Consider the following 18,495-nt stretch of genomic DNA (forward strand, 5'->3'; position numbering starts at 1 on the left):
AGGCAACAAATGTCTTCTCATTTTTTAGCTGATATATTTACAACTATTTGTGATTTCTGAAATAAATATATTATGTATATTAATAAAATATTTCTATAGAAAATGTTTTTTATTTCAAAACAATTTTTTGTTTCATAAGCGGTTTTGGTTGTAGCAGAAAATATGAACACCAAATCGAGCACATGAGTGCGTAGGGCCTCAAACCCATGTTCCAAATTGTCGTCTGTGCATCTAACACAATTGCGTTTTCTTCTTGCCTTCTCAAACTACAGATAAATGTTTGGGCTCTATGAGATACAAAATTGTACTTTAAAGACAAACTATAGAATTGATGTTATATGGATATTTATTTGAGATTCATGTAGATTTATTTAAATTTACATTAACAAAATTTTCTTATATTATTGGATTCAGAGATACCTTGGGGAATATGCTTATTATTAATGAAGAAGAGTATAAAAGAGCCTAAGAAGGTTTATATAATAAAAAGTATGGTTTGAAGGAAGTACTTCTATAGTATTCGTCTTTTATATTTAATAAATCAAGCGTCTTATATTTAATATCTTATCTTTAATAAATAAATAATTTGTGACATGCTTTAGAATTGGACACTTCACACAAAACTTGACGAAGTTTGTTCAAATTGATTTTTGTGTGCCAAGATCATGAGCTTCGAACCCATTGGTTTCGTAGTCAAGTGCTTAATAAATTGGAAAGCGACTAATTAAAACAACAAAATATTCTCTCTACTTTTGTACTACTCGATAAAGTCCGGTCCTGTCAAAATCTATTATAAATCATTTATGGCTACCTTAATTGTTAACAAAGGTCTGGGTCTTTTTTGTGTTCACAACTGGATCAAATATTTATAGTTAAAAAATTTGGGACCTAATGCGCTAAAATAGAAAACAGTTTGTGAAGTATTAAAATGTGCAGGTAGGTGTAAACAATAGTATCATGTAATGTTTGATAATATATTGAAAGAAGCAATATCAACACTGCTACTATATAAGGAAACAAATTGTTGATTAGCCAGATATCTACTTTGAATTAAAAGTCATTCGTGCTGTAAATATTGATTTTAATAATCATCTGATTGCGTTTATTTGTGTAATTGCTTACACAATTGAACTTTTACGCAATAATATATTACCGCCGAAATTTAAAAGTGTAAAACGCTTGCGCGATACAATACCTCGTGTTATATGGAATGCAAAATTTTTTTGAAACTGTAGCAGTAGAGCAAATAGTAAATGAATAAAACATAAATCTCTAGGCATTACAATACAACCTGAATTCGAACACCAGTTATGTAATAACGATAAACGCAACAGAATGAATAAACAACTTTGACCTACTTAAAAACGAGAAAGTGTGTAGAACTCGATATTGAGATTTAAAAAAAAATTGTTGCATATTTGGCTTTGTAAAATGATATTAATAATTTTAAGATGAATTTTGATTATCAGGAAAGAGTTTAAAAAAGGACGATAATGTAAGTTGACAGTTTCAGGTTATGTAAGCAGTTGCACGTTTGACTAGTACAGTCATGTCTGTCTGTCTGAATGCAAAGTGTAAGCGAAGTGGCCTAGAGACCTACATTTATACAACGTTCGATTTTACATCGTTGTGAGAAATAGATATTTGTGAAACCTTGGCGCGAAATTGAAGGTCAAAATTTCTTTGGACCTTGAGGCGTGGTAAATTCGTTTATCATTTCGGGATAAGTGCGTAATTGAATAAACAATGCATGAAGAAACGACGGGTATGAGCGTTCCTAGCTCTGTTGCCGTATCTACCGTACAAAATGAAAACGGCACGTCTACTACGGTTTCAGTGGTCAATGCCGAGGTGGAATTAGAAGTTGTAACAGACAATGACAACGTAGAATTGCAAGTGCCTTTTTCATCAAATTCAGGAGGTAATTTCCCCTGCATGCCATTTACAATTTGCAGGTTATATAATTATAAACAGTTTATTGAATCAGTGTATAATCGAAATTCACTCTTTAATGTAGAAGACTCACTTTTGTTTGGTTAATGTATATTCGTCTGTGTGAAAGTGTTATTGAAAGCGAAACTCATGTTTGCAATGTCTGTGTATTCGTGTAAGTAGGGTACGGCAACGATGTTTCATATTATATCGCCTTGTCCTAGGTTGCGCCGGGAAAAAGGACATTTCTTATATCAGAATAATATAGTTGTGTATACATTTATCCTAAATTGAATAATTATGCTTATCTTCTTGTCTTTTAATCTATCATCATAAAGAAATAATTGTGTATCCATCCCTTGACCTAGTCTCCACTTGTTAGTTTGATTTCTGGGCTATCCCTGGAAACTGTGTCCCTTGGCAGGTCAGGTTCAGTTCAAGTGCAGGTGCAAGTGATATTTTACAAGCCGACACTATTTTGCGCGTGCGTGATTCTTCTGAGCTTTAAACAGTTTTCTAGGAGCAACTTTATATTATACGGGTTTATGTTTTGTTAATAAATTTTCATCGCCGTGTTATACAACTCAGTATTAAATCGCATTATAAAATCAACAGAAACTTTTTGATTGTTGTCACTTCCTTTCATTGTATTGTTAGCCCAGTCATGTGCATAATATACAGAGAAAACTGAAAAAATTCAGTACATGTACTTTTTATACTAAGAAGACGTAAATACTTGATTTGTACAATCCTATATCAATAATCTATGAATAACATTAAAAATACAATTTTCCAAACGATATTTTGTGGTACAAAAGTTACTTTCAATATAATATATCAATTAATATATACAATATATGAATAATGTTAATATTGAAATGCTGTTTCTAATTAAAAAAGGAATGTTTCTAGTATGTACTTATGTACTATATTTTAGAGGACTATCGAAACTTGTAACATATAAAATGAAAGTAAGAAAACTGTTTTTTCATTTGGAAATTGTAACCAATGTATAAAAGCTGCTATTTATGTATTGACAATGGATAAGTCAAATAAACTTAGTGATTATTAATAACACTCCAATAAGAAAATAGTAGTATTATGTTAATTTTTTTCTATATATAAAAGTAACATATGTTCAATAATGAAGTAATTGTTGAAATTTGCTTTTATCCTGTCTCATAGCTGATGACAGGAATTTCCAGGGCTATAAAGTTTGATTAAGTTTTTTTATTATTTTAACCTCTTTATTTCATATTCATATAAAAATGACTTACTGTTGTTTCAAAGGAAAATCCACAACAATAAATATGCAGGTATCTTCGAAGACTAATTGAATGCTCATTTAGTGTTTAAATAACATGTTGATTCATAATATTATTTATTTTTCACCAGGCTTTATGGTTATTTTAATATTTATATACTGAAGAGCTCTAATGCTGACACACTACTGGGCTATCCATTAGTATAATATTATTATGCAGATTCTGGTTTCTTCAATTTAATTTTTGTGAATATTAAATTATTTTTCCTAATAATCTCATTAAACATGAGTTTTTGGTAGTATATTACAAACCATCATTAATTACCATATCAAATTGTGTTCTGAGGTAGATATGTGCTTTACTTTAGCAATTACAAAATTATTTATTTTTGAATTATAAATTAAATGTCCGGCTTTAAATTTGTTTATATAGATGCTACTAGAAATAAAAGGAATACAAGACTGCAAATATGCCTAGTTTTCTAATTGGTGATTAGTTCTTAACAACACTTCGAAAAAGCTATAGGTCTTATTACAAAGAATTTGCATGTACTTAGGTTCGAAACATTTTGTGACTACAATTTTTGGTTAAAATCATATGAAAATGTTTATGTATTTAATCATAGTATTTATATCACCATAGACAGGGATTTTTTTAACACAAGTTTGAGTTTGAATCCTCCAATTCGAAACAAATATTGGTTGGGGAGTATTGGATTTTTTTGTTGAGGCTTATCAATTTCTTTGTAAATATCTAAATCAACTTACTACAATCTACCAGTAGATTCTGAAACATGAATGGCAAAGGATTTCCAGAAATAAATATAATAATATATGAAAATATTTGGTGAAAATCAATATTAAATTATATATTTTAGAAATAAGTGCTGAGATAATTCAATTTTATTATTTTACATTATATTGAAACATGTGTTAAGATTTGTAGCTCTTCCAAGGGAATAAATATTTTATTTTTAATAACCTCAAAGTAAAAAATGATTTTAGATAAGTCTGGGGATTTAGGAGGTCATTTGAAGAAATAATGCTATTATCAAAAGTATTTTCCTAACCATTTTGAACCTCAGTTAATTGTGAACAGGACAACTCTCTTGCAGAAATCAAATCTTATTTTGTAGAAGCTTCAAATATTTATTTCCTGTTGAATGGCCGTTTATCCATAAACAATTTCATAAACTGTGCCGTGTCAATTGGAGCAATGGTAACCATTTTGGTTCTAATTATTCTGTGGTACTCTTCTCTTGTTTTGATACTGATCGATTTATATTTTGATTGTGTATTTTTAAGTGAGAACTGGTTAAGTTAAATTCAAATTTGAAATTAATTGGTATAAAGTGTCAATATATACATCCCAAAATAAACAATCTGCAAACCTTTGAAATTGAGTTAATCCGAAATAGTAGATATTTTTTTACAATTCTTATGCCTCTCTAAACCTTTTAAGCAAAAATAAAAACAAAGATATTTATAAGGTTCAATGTTTTGTCGTTAGAATTTTTCAAGTTGAGTAGCCAGTAATACAAACACTACATAGAGTTGAACGACATATTCACAATTCACATAGTATAGTTTCCTCTGAACAGTGTGTATACACAATTTTGCCTTGAGGATAAAAATAGCGGAGATGTAAAATATATGCATACAAAGACCCTGTATTCGATTTGTAAGTTAATGGCCAAATACTTTTCGTCGCAGAATTTGTCGGTTTTTAAAATAAGCGACGTAATTGCATTGTGCATTTTATTTTATTCTAGAAACACTACATTATTTATCAATATAGTGAATGGTTGAATTATGGAATAGACTTTCACTGTATATGGAATTATTATTTGGTGGGTGAAATGAACAATTTCAGCTGAGTAATAAATAGTTTTTTCTATGACCTACATATTGATATTTAAATAAAAACATCACGTATTTGATGATAAAATAAGATTTGAACCATTCAATTGAAAAATGTCTGTATATTTTACTCGATCGCATCATTCTAATATTGACGTTTATGTTTTGAAGACTTTGCTCTCATTAAGAATATATAGGTGTTTCGAAAAAAAGATAATAGATATAAAACCGAAAAATGATTGTAATAAAATTTTATATGAGTATGGTTTGGAAGGTGGTACAACCCATGACTTTATTTTATCTGACTCTCATAGATGGCGCTATTTACATGGTTCGTACCAAATATTGAACATAACTTCTCTATATGATTTATAATACAAATTTTTGCAAATAAATTATTATTTATTAGTATGTATTATGAGGATTTAAATTTTTTTGTTGCTTGGTGGAGACCACATCTATGAAACGGCTATATGTAAAAAATTGGGATGGAGGGCTTTCCTTTCTTGTAATCTTAATATATAAAAATTCAGTGTCCATGTGTATGTTCCGAATGAACTCAAAAACGAGTCAAATGATATTCATGAAAATTGGCTTATATCTGTAATTTGGTCCAACTTAAATGATAGGTGAGTTATTATTTAAATTAATGGTGTTATTAATTAATAATAAACTGATCTTCAACGTTGATTGTTGTCATTAATCGTAGCTTCCATAAATCTGGAACAGATGGCGCCTTAAGCGAATTTCTCTACAGAGAACTGTAAAATTTTGTCCTTTGCACCTCATAGATGACGCCACACTTTAATGTGATATATTTTCTCAGACTACACACTATACATGTCTTGTTTTGCCTATATTTTGACGATGAGTCAACAATAAGATTTTTCAAACCTTGCTATTTAAAAAATTAGATTTTGCTCATCAAAATGTAATCCAATGTTGAATGGACCGACATGATATTAACCTTAAGCATTACAGAAAAGTTTCCTAGAAGAAACTTACCAAGTTAAAAAACATTTAGAACCATTGAACGACATTATGGAGGAACTGGGACCATAAATGAATGAATGAAAATGAACTCTGGTAAGCCAAGAACAACATTAAAGTAAAAAAATCTTTTAAAATTAATTGATCAAGATCCAACAATTAGCATAAGGAATATGACAAGCAGCAGCTACATTCTACAGCCACGAGACCAATTTTACATTATAATGTATGGTTGTTCCCATAATGCATACTACCTACTGGTGTGAAGAGAATCCACAAGTAATTACGTTTCATATTACCGTTTAATGTTAGGGTAGCAACTTAATAAATTATCATATTCCACCTGGAAATTTAAATGATGATAAAATACCTGAATTTTATATTATTAGAAGAATAAACTTTTTATGCACGATGGAGCTCCACCGCATTTTGATATAAGGTGTCGTAATTGGTTGAGTAACCATATTCTCAATCAATGGGTTGGTAGAGATTCAGAAGATCTGATCCATTGGCCTTCTCGGTCATGCAATTTTGGAGGGCGTGCGCCAACTCTTGATTTCAATACCCGCCATAAAATTTAACTTCTGTTACAATGTCAATTCGTGATCGTGGTTATCGTGAAGATTAGACAACTCGTGACGGAAGAATATGCAGTTAACCTAACCTAATATTAGGGGTAGAATTTCAACCAATTGGAAGTGTGCATTTTTGTTATATGGAATTTTAGAAATTTTCTCTATTGTATATTGTTTAGTATCTACTTAATGTTGAAATGCAATTTCAAGGATTTAAAAATTCTAATTTTCAATTTTTGGGTTTTCCAACTTTACAAAGTGGATTTGGTACCAAATTTCGGGTAATACCCTTAGTGAATTCGTCACTAGTTGTATTATGTACTCGGACTACCTTTTCGTTTACTTGAAATATCTCCGTCTTGAGTTGGCGTATCCTTATCTCAACGGATTCAAAATCGTCACGAGTTGTAGTATACCCATTTTAGCTCATAGCTGATCCCCAACCGTGCAAAAGATGAATGGATAAGGATAGGATATGTGTATTCATGAAAACGGAGGACATTTTGAACAGTTACTCTAATCGAATTTTCTTTTATGTTCTCAGTCATTACTTTACTTTTCTTTTTGTGATTATTGGTTTAATCGATAACTTTATCATTACTTTATATCAACATGGGTTATTACTTCATAAGTTTCAAATCAAAATATTCCTAAAACGGCCATAGTATCGAGATTTACCTAGAGTACATTTGTTGGTGTAAAATTGAAAGGATTCGGAGTCTACTTGAAATTTTGATTAATAAATCTATCCCCAACAAAGTTATATTCAATATTGGTACTTGGTACGAACCGTGTAACTAGTGCCCTCTATGAGAGTCAGATATGAAACCGAATTCATGGGATGTATTGGTTTCCAAAACTAATTCGTATAAAATTTCATTACAATGCTGCGAGTAAATGTGTATAACTTTTTTTAAACGCTCTACATCTTGAATACCCCAATTATATTTCAGTTTTCTAACTATCCTCCAGATGGGATCACCTTTTTTTCAAATACCATGTATATGAGGGGCTAATTTTCATGTAAAAATAGGTGAAAATATTGTGTGTGACACGTTTAATCTGTTTTCTCTGATTTTTTGAAAATGAGTTAAAAACTAATTAGGAACTAAATTGAAAATCAAAATTAGCGCTTAAAATTAAAAGAAGAATATTTTTAAAGTGGATATCATTTACAAAAATCAGTTTCCTCTTTACCAAAAAATATTTCATTACCTATAATAAAAATGTAAAACGAACAACACCTGTATATTATTCATGGACAATAGCTATGATAAAAAATAACAGAATAACTAGTAACTCAAAAAGCCAAAGAGAAGATTATACTGAGTGTACTTCTTTCCATTTTCTGTTTTGGTATAGGGTGAGGGTGGGTAACCTTTTGAAATTGGACATCCAAAAGTTACAATTTAATAAATTTAAAAGTGCCACTAAAAATCTTCATTTCAATAGTACTATGGATATTTCGAAATATCAAGAAACTAGAGTAAATAAATAAATAGTGTGTTAGAAAAAAATTTTTAGGAAATATATTTATTGAGCTTATAAGATGTACATATTTAAATCACAAAATATGTTAAGTGTAAGTTACTTACTCATAAACTCAGACGGATTCTATTTATTGACCAAGAAAATGCTTTATCCCTAATCGTACTCTAATCGAATTTTCTTTTATGTTCTCAGTCATTACTTTACTTTTCTTTTTGTGATTTTTGGTTTAATCGATAACTTCATCATTACTTTTGCTTTGTCCCTCAAGTTAGGCAGCACCTAACCTTTGTGGTTAAAGCCAGATCAACGAACTCCAAATTAATATTCAGTGCTCATCTCAACCAACGACTCGTCAGTCTTTTGGGTTATGATCTTATCATCTGTTATGGGTTCTGTGCAATTTTCTTTCTCGTTGATTATCAAGAAAGTGGAAATGGTTTTTTCGGTATACCCATGGTTGCGTAAAAAACTAAATGTTAGATAGCTTTCACCGTGAAACCATCCTTTATTCCCTAATTCATCTTCTGTTGCATTGAATTATTTAGGCCTTAAATGCTTCCAAGATCCCAACATTGCGCCGGCGAACAACTCTTTTGCTTTTTCTTTACAAATCTTGTAGTATTACGAGTAAAACCAGTTTCTATTTGTAATTGACCATATCATTTTACATTACGTTTTGATCCATAGGCTGAATTGAAGGTGTACAGTTTGATGGCATGTATAGTACGGCAAAATTGCCACCTTCTGTATCTTAGCATCTTAATGTCCGGGCACATTATTTAAAAGTAACAATGTGGTAAACCTAATTTCTTCAAATGATGTTTGACTTCTAAAACAAAGTCCTCTGATCTACTCTAGGAAAATATCTTTAGTTATCCAAGCATGCCTTTGCTATTTATAAAGTACCGGTGATTTTACGGATTCAAAAGTTCTTGGTCATTTCACCTCGTTTGAACCTAGCAAACTCTTCTCAATGGTTGATTTTCCTGGGAAAATTCCAAATAATGTTTATCAAGCTATGTCTTGGCGTTAATTGTGTTTTTTGCCAAAAAGCAATGTTTTATTAACACACGAAAATCATTTTTCTCAGTATAACGAAATATAAATCTATTGACTCCCTTGAATGAACGGTATGTCCAATAAATTCACCTTTTTTGGAATGGTATGATCATACTGTCAGAATTTCATGTCATTTCAGGCCCCCAGTTCATTTTTATTGATGATAGTAAGAGTTGTGGTGGTTTCAGAAGGTATAGAAATTTGAGGTTTTCCTTCATTTACCGCTTCCACTCAGCCGTGCTTTATCGTCACACGAAATTCGTTTTTATCCATTTTTTCAATCTAACGGCATGACCAACAAATTCACCTTTTTTGAAGAGGTACAATTATGGTCTGGCCATAATGATACTGAGTTGATTGTATTAGATGGAAACTTGACAGGACATATTTTATTGATCATAGTATGAGACCTTAACGAGCTAGGGTGGTTTCAGAAGAAATAAAAAATTAAGGTTCATTTACCGCTTTCACCCAGGACCCCTGAAATGAATTCCATAGAGTAAGTTTGGGATCAGTTATAAAATGCCATTGACGACCATAATCTGCCACCTGTAACAATCTTCCTGAACAACTTTGTGATACGTGCATATGGGGGTCTCAAAGAATATTAGCACATCAATCCTTGATACATTATGTTTTATTATTTTATATTATGATTTTATCTTCAGTATTTTAAGATAAGAAATAAAATTATGATTCGTTCTTGGCATTTAGCAGTTAACAAATATACACCTCATTAAGACATATCATTAAATTTGACAACACCTTGTATGGTACAGTTATTCTTCTTAATTACTTCCTCTTTCTTACTTGTTATTTCTGTTGTCCATGGAACCTTCAACAACTGCGATTAATTTCGACCCTTCACCCAACAAAAATTGTTGCCGATAATCAACGCTAAGTTTTTTCATTTACTTGCGCCAATCTAATACATTATGATTAAATTTTGACGTGACTTTTAGCATTGAATAATACTCCACTGATTTGTCAATAATATTCAATTGACAAAAGTTAGAACTGTAATTACTTGTCAAGATTTTTTACCTGCCCGCGTCAATCTTCTCTCTACATTCAATGTTAATTTTCATTCGACTGTCTTCTTCCTTAATGGTGATGAAGATAATTATAACCCATAAAATCAAACACTAGTTTTTTATTACACGGTAATTACTTTTTAATTCGTTTAATTCATTTAAACATTGGAAGAAACCTAACTTGTTTACGGTATATATCACCGTTGATTGTTGTAGTTCTATTTTCGTTTTCTCCGGAACTTGGCACGGCTTCAGTTGTATGCAAAACCTTGGGACTATATTTTGCCGTCATACAGTTTTACTATAGGTTAATATGCATTTCACAGTCAGTATTGAATTTACTTTGCTGTATATATCACGAAGCGTCGCTTTAAAAATACCGACTGCCCATAATGTTTATTTAGCACCCGACAAAATAAAAAGTCGAATTGAATTTTATTCGTTCTGCGAAAAAGTTTTTAACGATACTTTCATATATAACGGTTATTTCAAGTCATTAGGGGACAACTATAAATTACAGAATACGATTTTTCACGCCCCCTGTCCTTGTCACATTTATGGAACGTCCGTTTACTTTATTCAATTAAAACAGTAGTTCTGCGATTAGTTTAATTTCCATTTCACTTATATAAAAAAATCAATATCAAACATATGAAAAAAAATACAACAAAAAATAATATTTATTGAAAGCCCACAAATTCGTTATTTTGTATTAAATAGGCTCCTTTACAATTTTAAATACTGATATTTTGATTAATATGCGACCGTGGTTTTTCATTTTTTGCACTTTTCAATACTGTTAACATTATTATTGATAAGATTTTCTCAGTATTTTAGGTAACTTACTCTTCAAACTTTGTATAAAGACAACGCTAGAGAAGTACATAAAAATAATTAATCGGCAAAAATTAAGCAGCTATTAATCAATAAAGTAAATTTCAATTAAAATACGAGGGTTGCTACTTAAATTTCAACATATTACAACACTGATGCGAATATGTCAAATCTGACATTTTTAATGGTGAACCAACTCGGAACGTCATACGAGTGCTATTTGAGTTGTTAACAGAAACTTGAAACTTTCAGAAAATGGAATTCAATCACGAACATTTTCGTGCGATGATTTTCTATGACGTGCATTAAATAGTGTGTCGATTGACTAGCTTCGAATTTTGGTGGTAAAGTATCATCTTGAGCCACCGTGTTTCACTGGTTTTCCAAAATCCAACGTGGTAGCACTTTGCTACAGGATGAAATTCGTGTAGGTCATCCAAAATAAGCAGTTGTGCCAGAAAACATCGATGCTGTGCGTAAACTGATATTGCAAGATCGTCATGTGACAATCTGTGATATTGAGCCAATACTTGAGTATTAGTTCAACTCGCATACATTCAATATTGCATGAACATTTGACTGACGAAAAAGATTTGTTGCGATCTCTTTCACATCAGTTCAAACAAAAACGTTTTTGAACAATCGAAACATCGAATTAATGGGTCATCCGCCGTATAGTCCTTGTTTGATGCGTTCAAATCATTGCTGAACGTACCTCAATTGGAATTGGATTGAAACACATGCAAAAGTTTATTGATGTAAATAGAGAATATCGTGAAAAACAATAAAGCCATATCCAATTATAAATATTTGTTTTTATTTGTCTATCTCAAAACTTAAGTAGCAACCCAAAATTCAGATGCTAATTCATTTCTATTTTAATAATGAATTAATACAAAATTATAATTCATAATAATGCATTTCATAATGAGTTTATATTTTTTCATTTTTGACAACAATAAAACAAAAAGTATTGGTGAAACATGTTGCTTTCAAATAATTATTAAACTTTTGTACCTATAAAATATTAAAAAGAATTCAACATTCATCTTTGTTTTATCAAGGACATTAGGCTCTAATTTTAAAATTTTTTATCAAATTGTAAAATTAAGAATTCTTTGCATAGTTCCGATGAAAGTTAATAGTATTCAAGAAATCTTGATGCCAGAATAAATTTTAACATCTTTTAACAAGTAGCCTATTAAATTTTTTCTAATTAAAGAAACTTATCATATTATATGAGATAGTTTTCTTGCATCTGCTTCGATTTTGGGCATACAACTTTTCATAATATTTATAACAACAACTCAAATTTCTTTATTTTTTAATCCTTCATTTACTACATTTTCTTATGCGTTTTGTCTAAACCTAAACCAATCCTTACTAGAAAGTCATATAACATCGCGCGGTAATAATGAATGATACAATTATTGGCCATTATTTTCTTTAAAAAAATCAGGAAAATGTTATCTACAAATTCTAGTGGATTAGTGGACAAAGACCAATAGAGAGGCCCCCAAGATATCCAGGTCTTACACCTAGTTACACATATATACACATAGTTATTTTCTATGGGTTATTTACAATCAAAGTTTGAAGAAGATCAACTGCAAAATCTCGTAATGTGCGAAAAAAATGTATTTTTTCCGTGTATAAGCATTAGTTAGCTAAGTTTGATACTGTTGGATGCATTATTAAATGACCTCTCAAATGAGGTAATAAAAGAACCACACATCAATTTAAAAAAATCAATGATTATGTCACTGTGTCAATATTTGTCATCATATTCGCACATTACTAAAAAACCGGCATTTAAATTTCCGGATTTTTATCATAACTAAGAAATATTGAATTTGTTCCATAAATTTAACCGCACTCTATATAATTGAATCGGAATATGAAAAAAAAACAATAAAATGTTAACAATTAATTGAACTGCAATTCACTGGCAAATTTTGAGTCCTCTACAAATTTTAAACAACTGTTTTCGTTCTTCAACGCAGCTTACGAAAGGATTATATGCATTATACTTGTAACTGCGCGGTAGGAAGTCATTATTTGCCATTGATGCCTAAATTTCTTGGTGATTCTTCTTATACTTGTCACGGAAGTATCACGGGAAACAATGTAGAAACAGAAAGAGAAAAATATATAAATTTAAATTTATATATTATTTGATTGTATTTAGATACAATTGGCAATTCTAGAAGGTTCCGTAATAGCTGGATACCCTGCAGCAATAGTTGACGCATGATTCCCCCATGATGAGTCCCAAATTTTTGTAAGGAAATACGAGATATGCCTACCAACTCCGACGAAATCTCATTTTTTAATAATATAATATCCTTTAAAAATATCCTTCACCAACGAAAGTATTCTTTCGTCCACTATGGCGCTTCCAATAGGTTTTACGAGGGTTGTTACTTAAGTTTTTCAAAATATTCTCCATTTACATGAATACACTTTTGCAAATTAAAACTTACTGCATCAGTTTAATAAAGTATTTGTTGAATTGCGTATCAGTAAGTTATGTTCTTTATGACGGCTCGAAGTTCAATACCATATATGAACCGTGGGTCAGCGAACTGTAACTTGCATGTGTTGTCGAAACATTTTTTCCATTCCGATTGAGGCACCTCCAAAACATGTGAATGCACCAACCGCTTTTTCGGGTGTAGAAAAACGTTGACCTGTCATTTTATTTTTCACCTGCGTGAATAAGAAAAGATCATTGGGTGCCAAACAAGGACTGTACGATGGATGATCGACCCATCAATTCGGCGTTTTGATTATTGAAAAACGATTTTGTTTGAAGTGATTAGAATGATTCTTCTTCTGCGATTGGTTTACCTGATTTTTTATTTTGGTTTAATTCATGTCGAAATCATTGCACTAACTGCGATTTAATTCCATTTTTTCACCGAGGTGATTGTTTCAATTAAAAAACTCAAATAGCACTCGTATGATAACATGTTCTGGGTACGGTCGCCATTAAAAATGTCAAACTTTATGATGGCAATCTCAAATTTGACATATTCACATCAATGTTGCAATATTTCAAAACTTAAGTAGCAACCCTTGCACAGTAACCTTTTTGGTAATAAGAAACTGTTTTTTTATAGCCAGCATTGTAGCCGCAAAAAACATAACTTTTTCAAGTTTAAATCCCCCCTTTTATCTTTATTAACTTTGGTACAAACTCATTTTATGTCTTTTTCTATTTCTAACACCGTTACAACAAAGACTGATTTTCTATTTTCCACACCTGTGACAAATTTATGCGGATGTTTTCTTTACTCCCCTAATTGGTGGAAATTATAAATATTGCTATTCTTATTCTCCTTATTTACTTCTTTATCATCGAATATTTAGTCTATAGTTTTGATAATGTTTTCTATAGGCGTTGCCTTTTCAGCTTTTCTTAACTGACGGGAATTTCTAAATCTAAACCATTTTTGACTTTTAACTTTTAAAAATTGTAATACGTCTCTAGTAATAAAAACGTAGACTATATTATAGCCGTTAGTCTCGGGAAGTGAGGTCAAAAAATCAAACTAACATCAACTTTTCCCCATAAGAAATATCGACCCATGATTATATACCTAAATTCTCTGGTAAATTTGATTTTTGCTCGAAAAACAATTGTAGACACCAAAATTGTAGGAAATCTTATTTCGTATAACATTATATAAGTAGATTTCAAAAACAAAAACCATAGAATATTGCAACATTTGTTATATGACTATTTAATAAACAAAGTGAAAAATGGAAACCGATATTATTTATGATTAATTATAATTAAAATGTTGAGAAGTAAAAATTACCTTTATGGAAAAATTTTGCCTTCATTTTCCATAACGAAGAGTTTAATTTTTACAATCTGTTTTGTATAAACTAGAACATTTTATATTTCAAAAATTCTTGATATAAATCCTCCAGAATTTGAACTTTGAATATACACACATACATAATGAAAAGGACGACAGTATAATTTCTTTTGAGTTCAAACACAATGTTTCGAAAATAGTATGAAGTGTGAACACAAAGTACATTGATCTTTTGAAAGAAAAAAAGCCAACGAGAGTAACAGAACCGCCGAAAAACGTGCGAAAAACATTCTCAGACAATTTTTATGTGTTTCGACCAGACTTAATGACAAAAGTATTGCTCAATTGCGCTTGGATCGTTAATTTACGAGTAAAAGGCCGGAAATCGAAAAAATGTCACGTACTTATATTGTCATTTATAGTAAATAAACCATGTAATTCAACAGTACATATTCAGATTAATCATTTCATCGTTATGAAGTTATTGAATTTGACGTTTTGCGTAGTAATAAATATTAATGACACAAAAAATAGTAGATTATTCAATGAGTCAGTGGTGTAATTCATCGGAATTAATAATAGTTTTTACTCGCAAATGGAAGGCTACACTTAATAATATTACTGATAAAGATCGCATGGTTTTTTGAGATATACGTGAACCTTTAGTGGACCAGGGTTTATTTTGCCAGACTAGTTAGTGTTTTTATGAATCTAGAAAATTCGAAGTTCACATCACCAGAGAGCATGTTCCAGTCAGTTGTTTGACAACGGTGCTTGAAGTTTTAAAAACTTTTTTGCGAAAAAAAAAGGACATAATTTGCGAAAAGCATTTTTAGTATTGGATTTTACCGAAAATTTTGTTAACACTGCTTCATGATTGGAGAGACCTGAATTAAAGACAGTACTGTCGGTGGATTCTGTATCATACGATGACACGACATAGTCTATAGTACTAGAACTGGTCTAGTTATTCTGGTTGGCGTCATTATGTGCTTGACCATATCGAAAGAATCAAAAATTGACTGAAAACATTCTTGACTCCAGTAAGGTCAGTAGTATGCACGTCAGCGTCAGGTGTTCTGTAAGTCTTGTGGTAGACAATAGAAAATTCGAATAATTTCTCAGATATTATATCATTGAACTTTGTTATTTCGGAAAAATCGTTGTTTGTGGACATGATCATAGTACCTCTTTGAGATAAATTAGTCCTATTGAATCTGGCTACTGTGGTATAGTTTTTGACAAGAACAGGCTCATTATTATTTAACCAATGTTCATTGATGCATGTTTCTCGGATTGCGTCACTAAAAGTAAAAAATTTTTACTTTTACCTGGAGAGCTACTGGAATAATATTTGCTATGGCTTTCCCTAATTTTTTGAAGCTATAGATGTTTCTCCGTAGAAAAGAAAGACTTGAAGGCGGAAAGCTCTGCTTCAACTTAGGCTGAACCAATACCATTCGCGTTGTGGAAGCGATAATATAACTCACGTAAGGAATCCACGTCACTAGGGAGTCCCTCTGATACTAGCGTTAATTTGATGCTGGTATTCGTGTGCTCTTCGAAGCACACGCTGGATGGTTGGTCGTGGAGATAAGAGAGGAAAAGTGTTTTTAAGATTATGAGATCCCTCATCCTACCAATACATAGCGTCCGTTTGCCGCATCCGACTCTCGCGATAGCGGCACTATAGGTGGAGTCATCGCATTTTTTTCTACAATTATATTAGACCTTTCTATCACAAGCAGGTATAGCCTGCCTGTCAGTACCTATTTTAACTTCCTTAAATAAGTTTCCTCGAGTAAAGCTAGATTCTTTCTTCACATTGTCCATTTCAATATGTTCACTGATAGACGTAGTATTTGTATCCCGGTGCGTTAGGTTTAAAGGTTTTAAGGGTGAGTTGGCAGTGAGTTTTTCTTTCATGTAATGTGCAATCTGATTTACTGTATATGTAAGCGGAATGTTGGATACTAATACGTAATTTGTAATCCTCATTGGTAGGCTTTACATGAGATAGTTTCTGGAGATGACAAAAAAATTGTATTTTCGTTTTTTTTTTGTATAGTCTGTCTGCGTTGATATTGCCTTTTTTACTATTTGTGATCTATGGATAATAATTGTCTTATTCTTGGCATCAGACTTTTCCAGCATAAGTGTCATTAGTACTTTAATACCGATATTTACATTCTGGAGTGGGATGGAAGCAATCTGACTGAGTTTGATGCAGCCAAGAACCAGGCTGCTGTTTTTACAAAAAAGGTTGGCACTGCAATTCTGGATTTAGTCCTGCTTGCACATAAAATATCACCATAACCGCAAATTCGATTATTGGGCGTTGAGGTTCGGAGCAATAAGTCCTGGCATAGTCACGTGGCCGAATTAGCTGAGGCAGCTTCAAAAAAACTCTGAGCCCTCTTCAAGATAAAAAAGCTATATATCCTCCACAACAGCTTATAATCCCCTACAAGGCCAAGATTCGGCCATCTTTGATGTATTGCTCGCATATTTAGAGATCGACTCCCAGGCACACCCTTAAGATGCTCGCCTCAATACAGAAGAGAATAATACGACTTATAGGCGACCCAAATATGACCAGAAACGTGGAAGGCATAGAGCATAGAAGCAAGGTTGCCGATATAACTCTGTTTTACCGATACTACCACGGCGGATGCTCTCCAACTTAATCCCACCTAGAACAGTATTTGCAAGACCTACTCAACAGGTAGATCTGGCTTATTGACACCGTCTGCAGACACACAGAACGTCAATTTACCGAGACTTCTTTCTTTGGAGAAGAGCAAGCCTGTGGAATCATCTTCCAAAGCATGTCCCGAACACTACAACCTACAGAAGTTCACAATCAGATATAGAGATTCGAGACACTACCAGAAATCACAACACACATTATTTTTATTTTATTTAATTCGATAGTATAAGTAGTTTAGCTTTGAGTTGAAAAAAGTAAATCACGAATTTTACAAGAGAAATGAAGTGTGATGATGGAAAATCAATTTTCTTCTTCATTATGACAACGCTCGGTGTTTACTAATCAGATATAGCATTGTGGCGACTTTTTGATCGAAAAAAATGTGCTAAAAGGGGAAAGGCAGTGACTTGAGGAAGATGTATTCAATTTGGTTACCTTTTAACTTTTAACTAAAATATTGAAAGATTCCCATACGGTCATATCTTTTTAATTCAAATGTTTCTTCATATTCAACATTACTTATGATAGTTTCTTATTGCTTAAGCATTTTCTTACTGATAATATTTCTGCATAACATCTTGTATTTTTTACTAATTCACTGCATTTGCTTTACACGATTTTATTTTCTGGTAATAAAAAATCTCCTTTTGTTTAAATAAAAATTTAAAATTCTGTTAATTTATTTTATGAATATTGAAATGGTGAAAAAAATTTTTTAGTCAATCTCACTGAACATAACCAAAATTTTAGTTTTTCAATACTTTCCAGATCTTATATTCTGTTTTAAATTGATTGGAGTGTAGTACAAGAACAACAAGAGCTTACAAATCAACATCAACTTTATGACAAAATCTACATAGTTTTGGAAAAACGTATACACGGAAAAATAGTTAAATAAAACTTGGGGAGAGTTACGCAG

The 18,495-nt window shown here is 31.5% G+C and overlaps 1 protein-coding gene across 1 annotated transcript in view; it reads left to right on the top strand.

The window, feature by feature from the left end:
• Positions 1 to 1,540: 1,540 nt before the first annotated feature.
• LOC130903750 (nuclear hormone receptor FTZ-F1) overlaps positions 1,541 to 18,495 on the top strand; it is a 342,850-nt gene continuing 325,895 nt past the window's right edge. The window contains exon 1 of the mRNA XM_057816007.1: positions 1,541 to 1,921. Within this exon, the coding sequence (XP_057671990.1) occupies positions 1,747 to 1,921 (175 nt within the window). The 5' untranslated portion in view covers positions 1,541 to 1,746. The remainder of the gene's footprint in view (positions 1,922 to 18,495) is intronic.

The sequence above is a fragment of the Diorhabda carinulata genome, chromosome 2 (assembly GCF_026250575.1).
Source record: "Diorhabda carinulata isolate Delta chromosome 2, icDioCari1.1, whole genome shotgun sequence".
Classification (NCBI taxonomy): Eukaryota; Metazoa; Arthropoda; class Insecta; order Coleoptera; family Chrysomelidae; genus Diorhabda; species Diorhabda carinulata.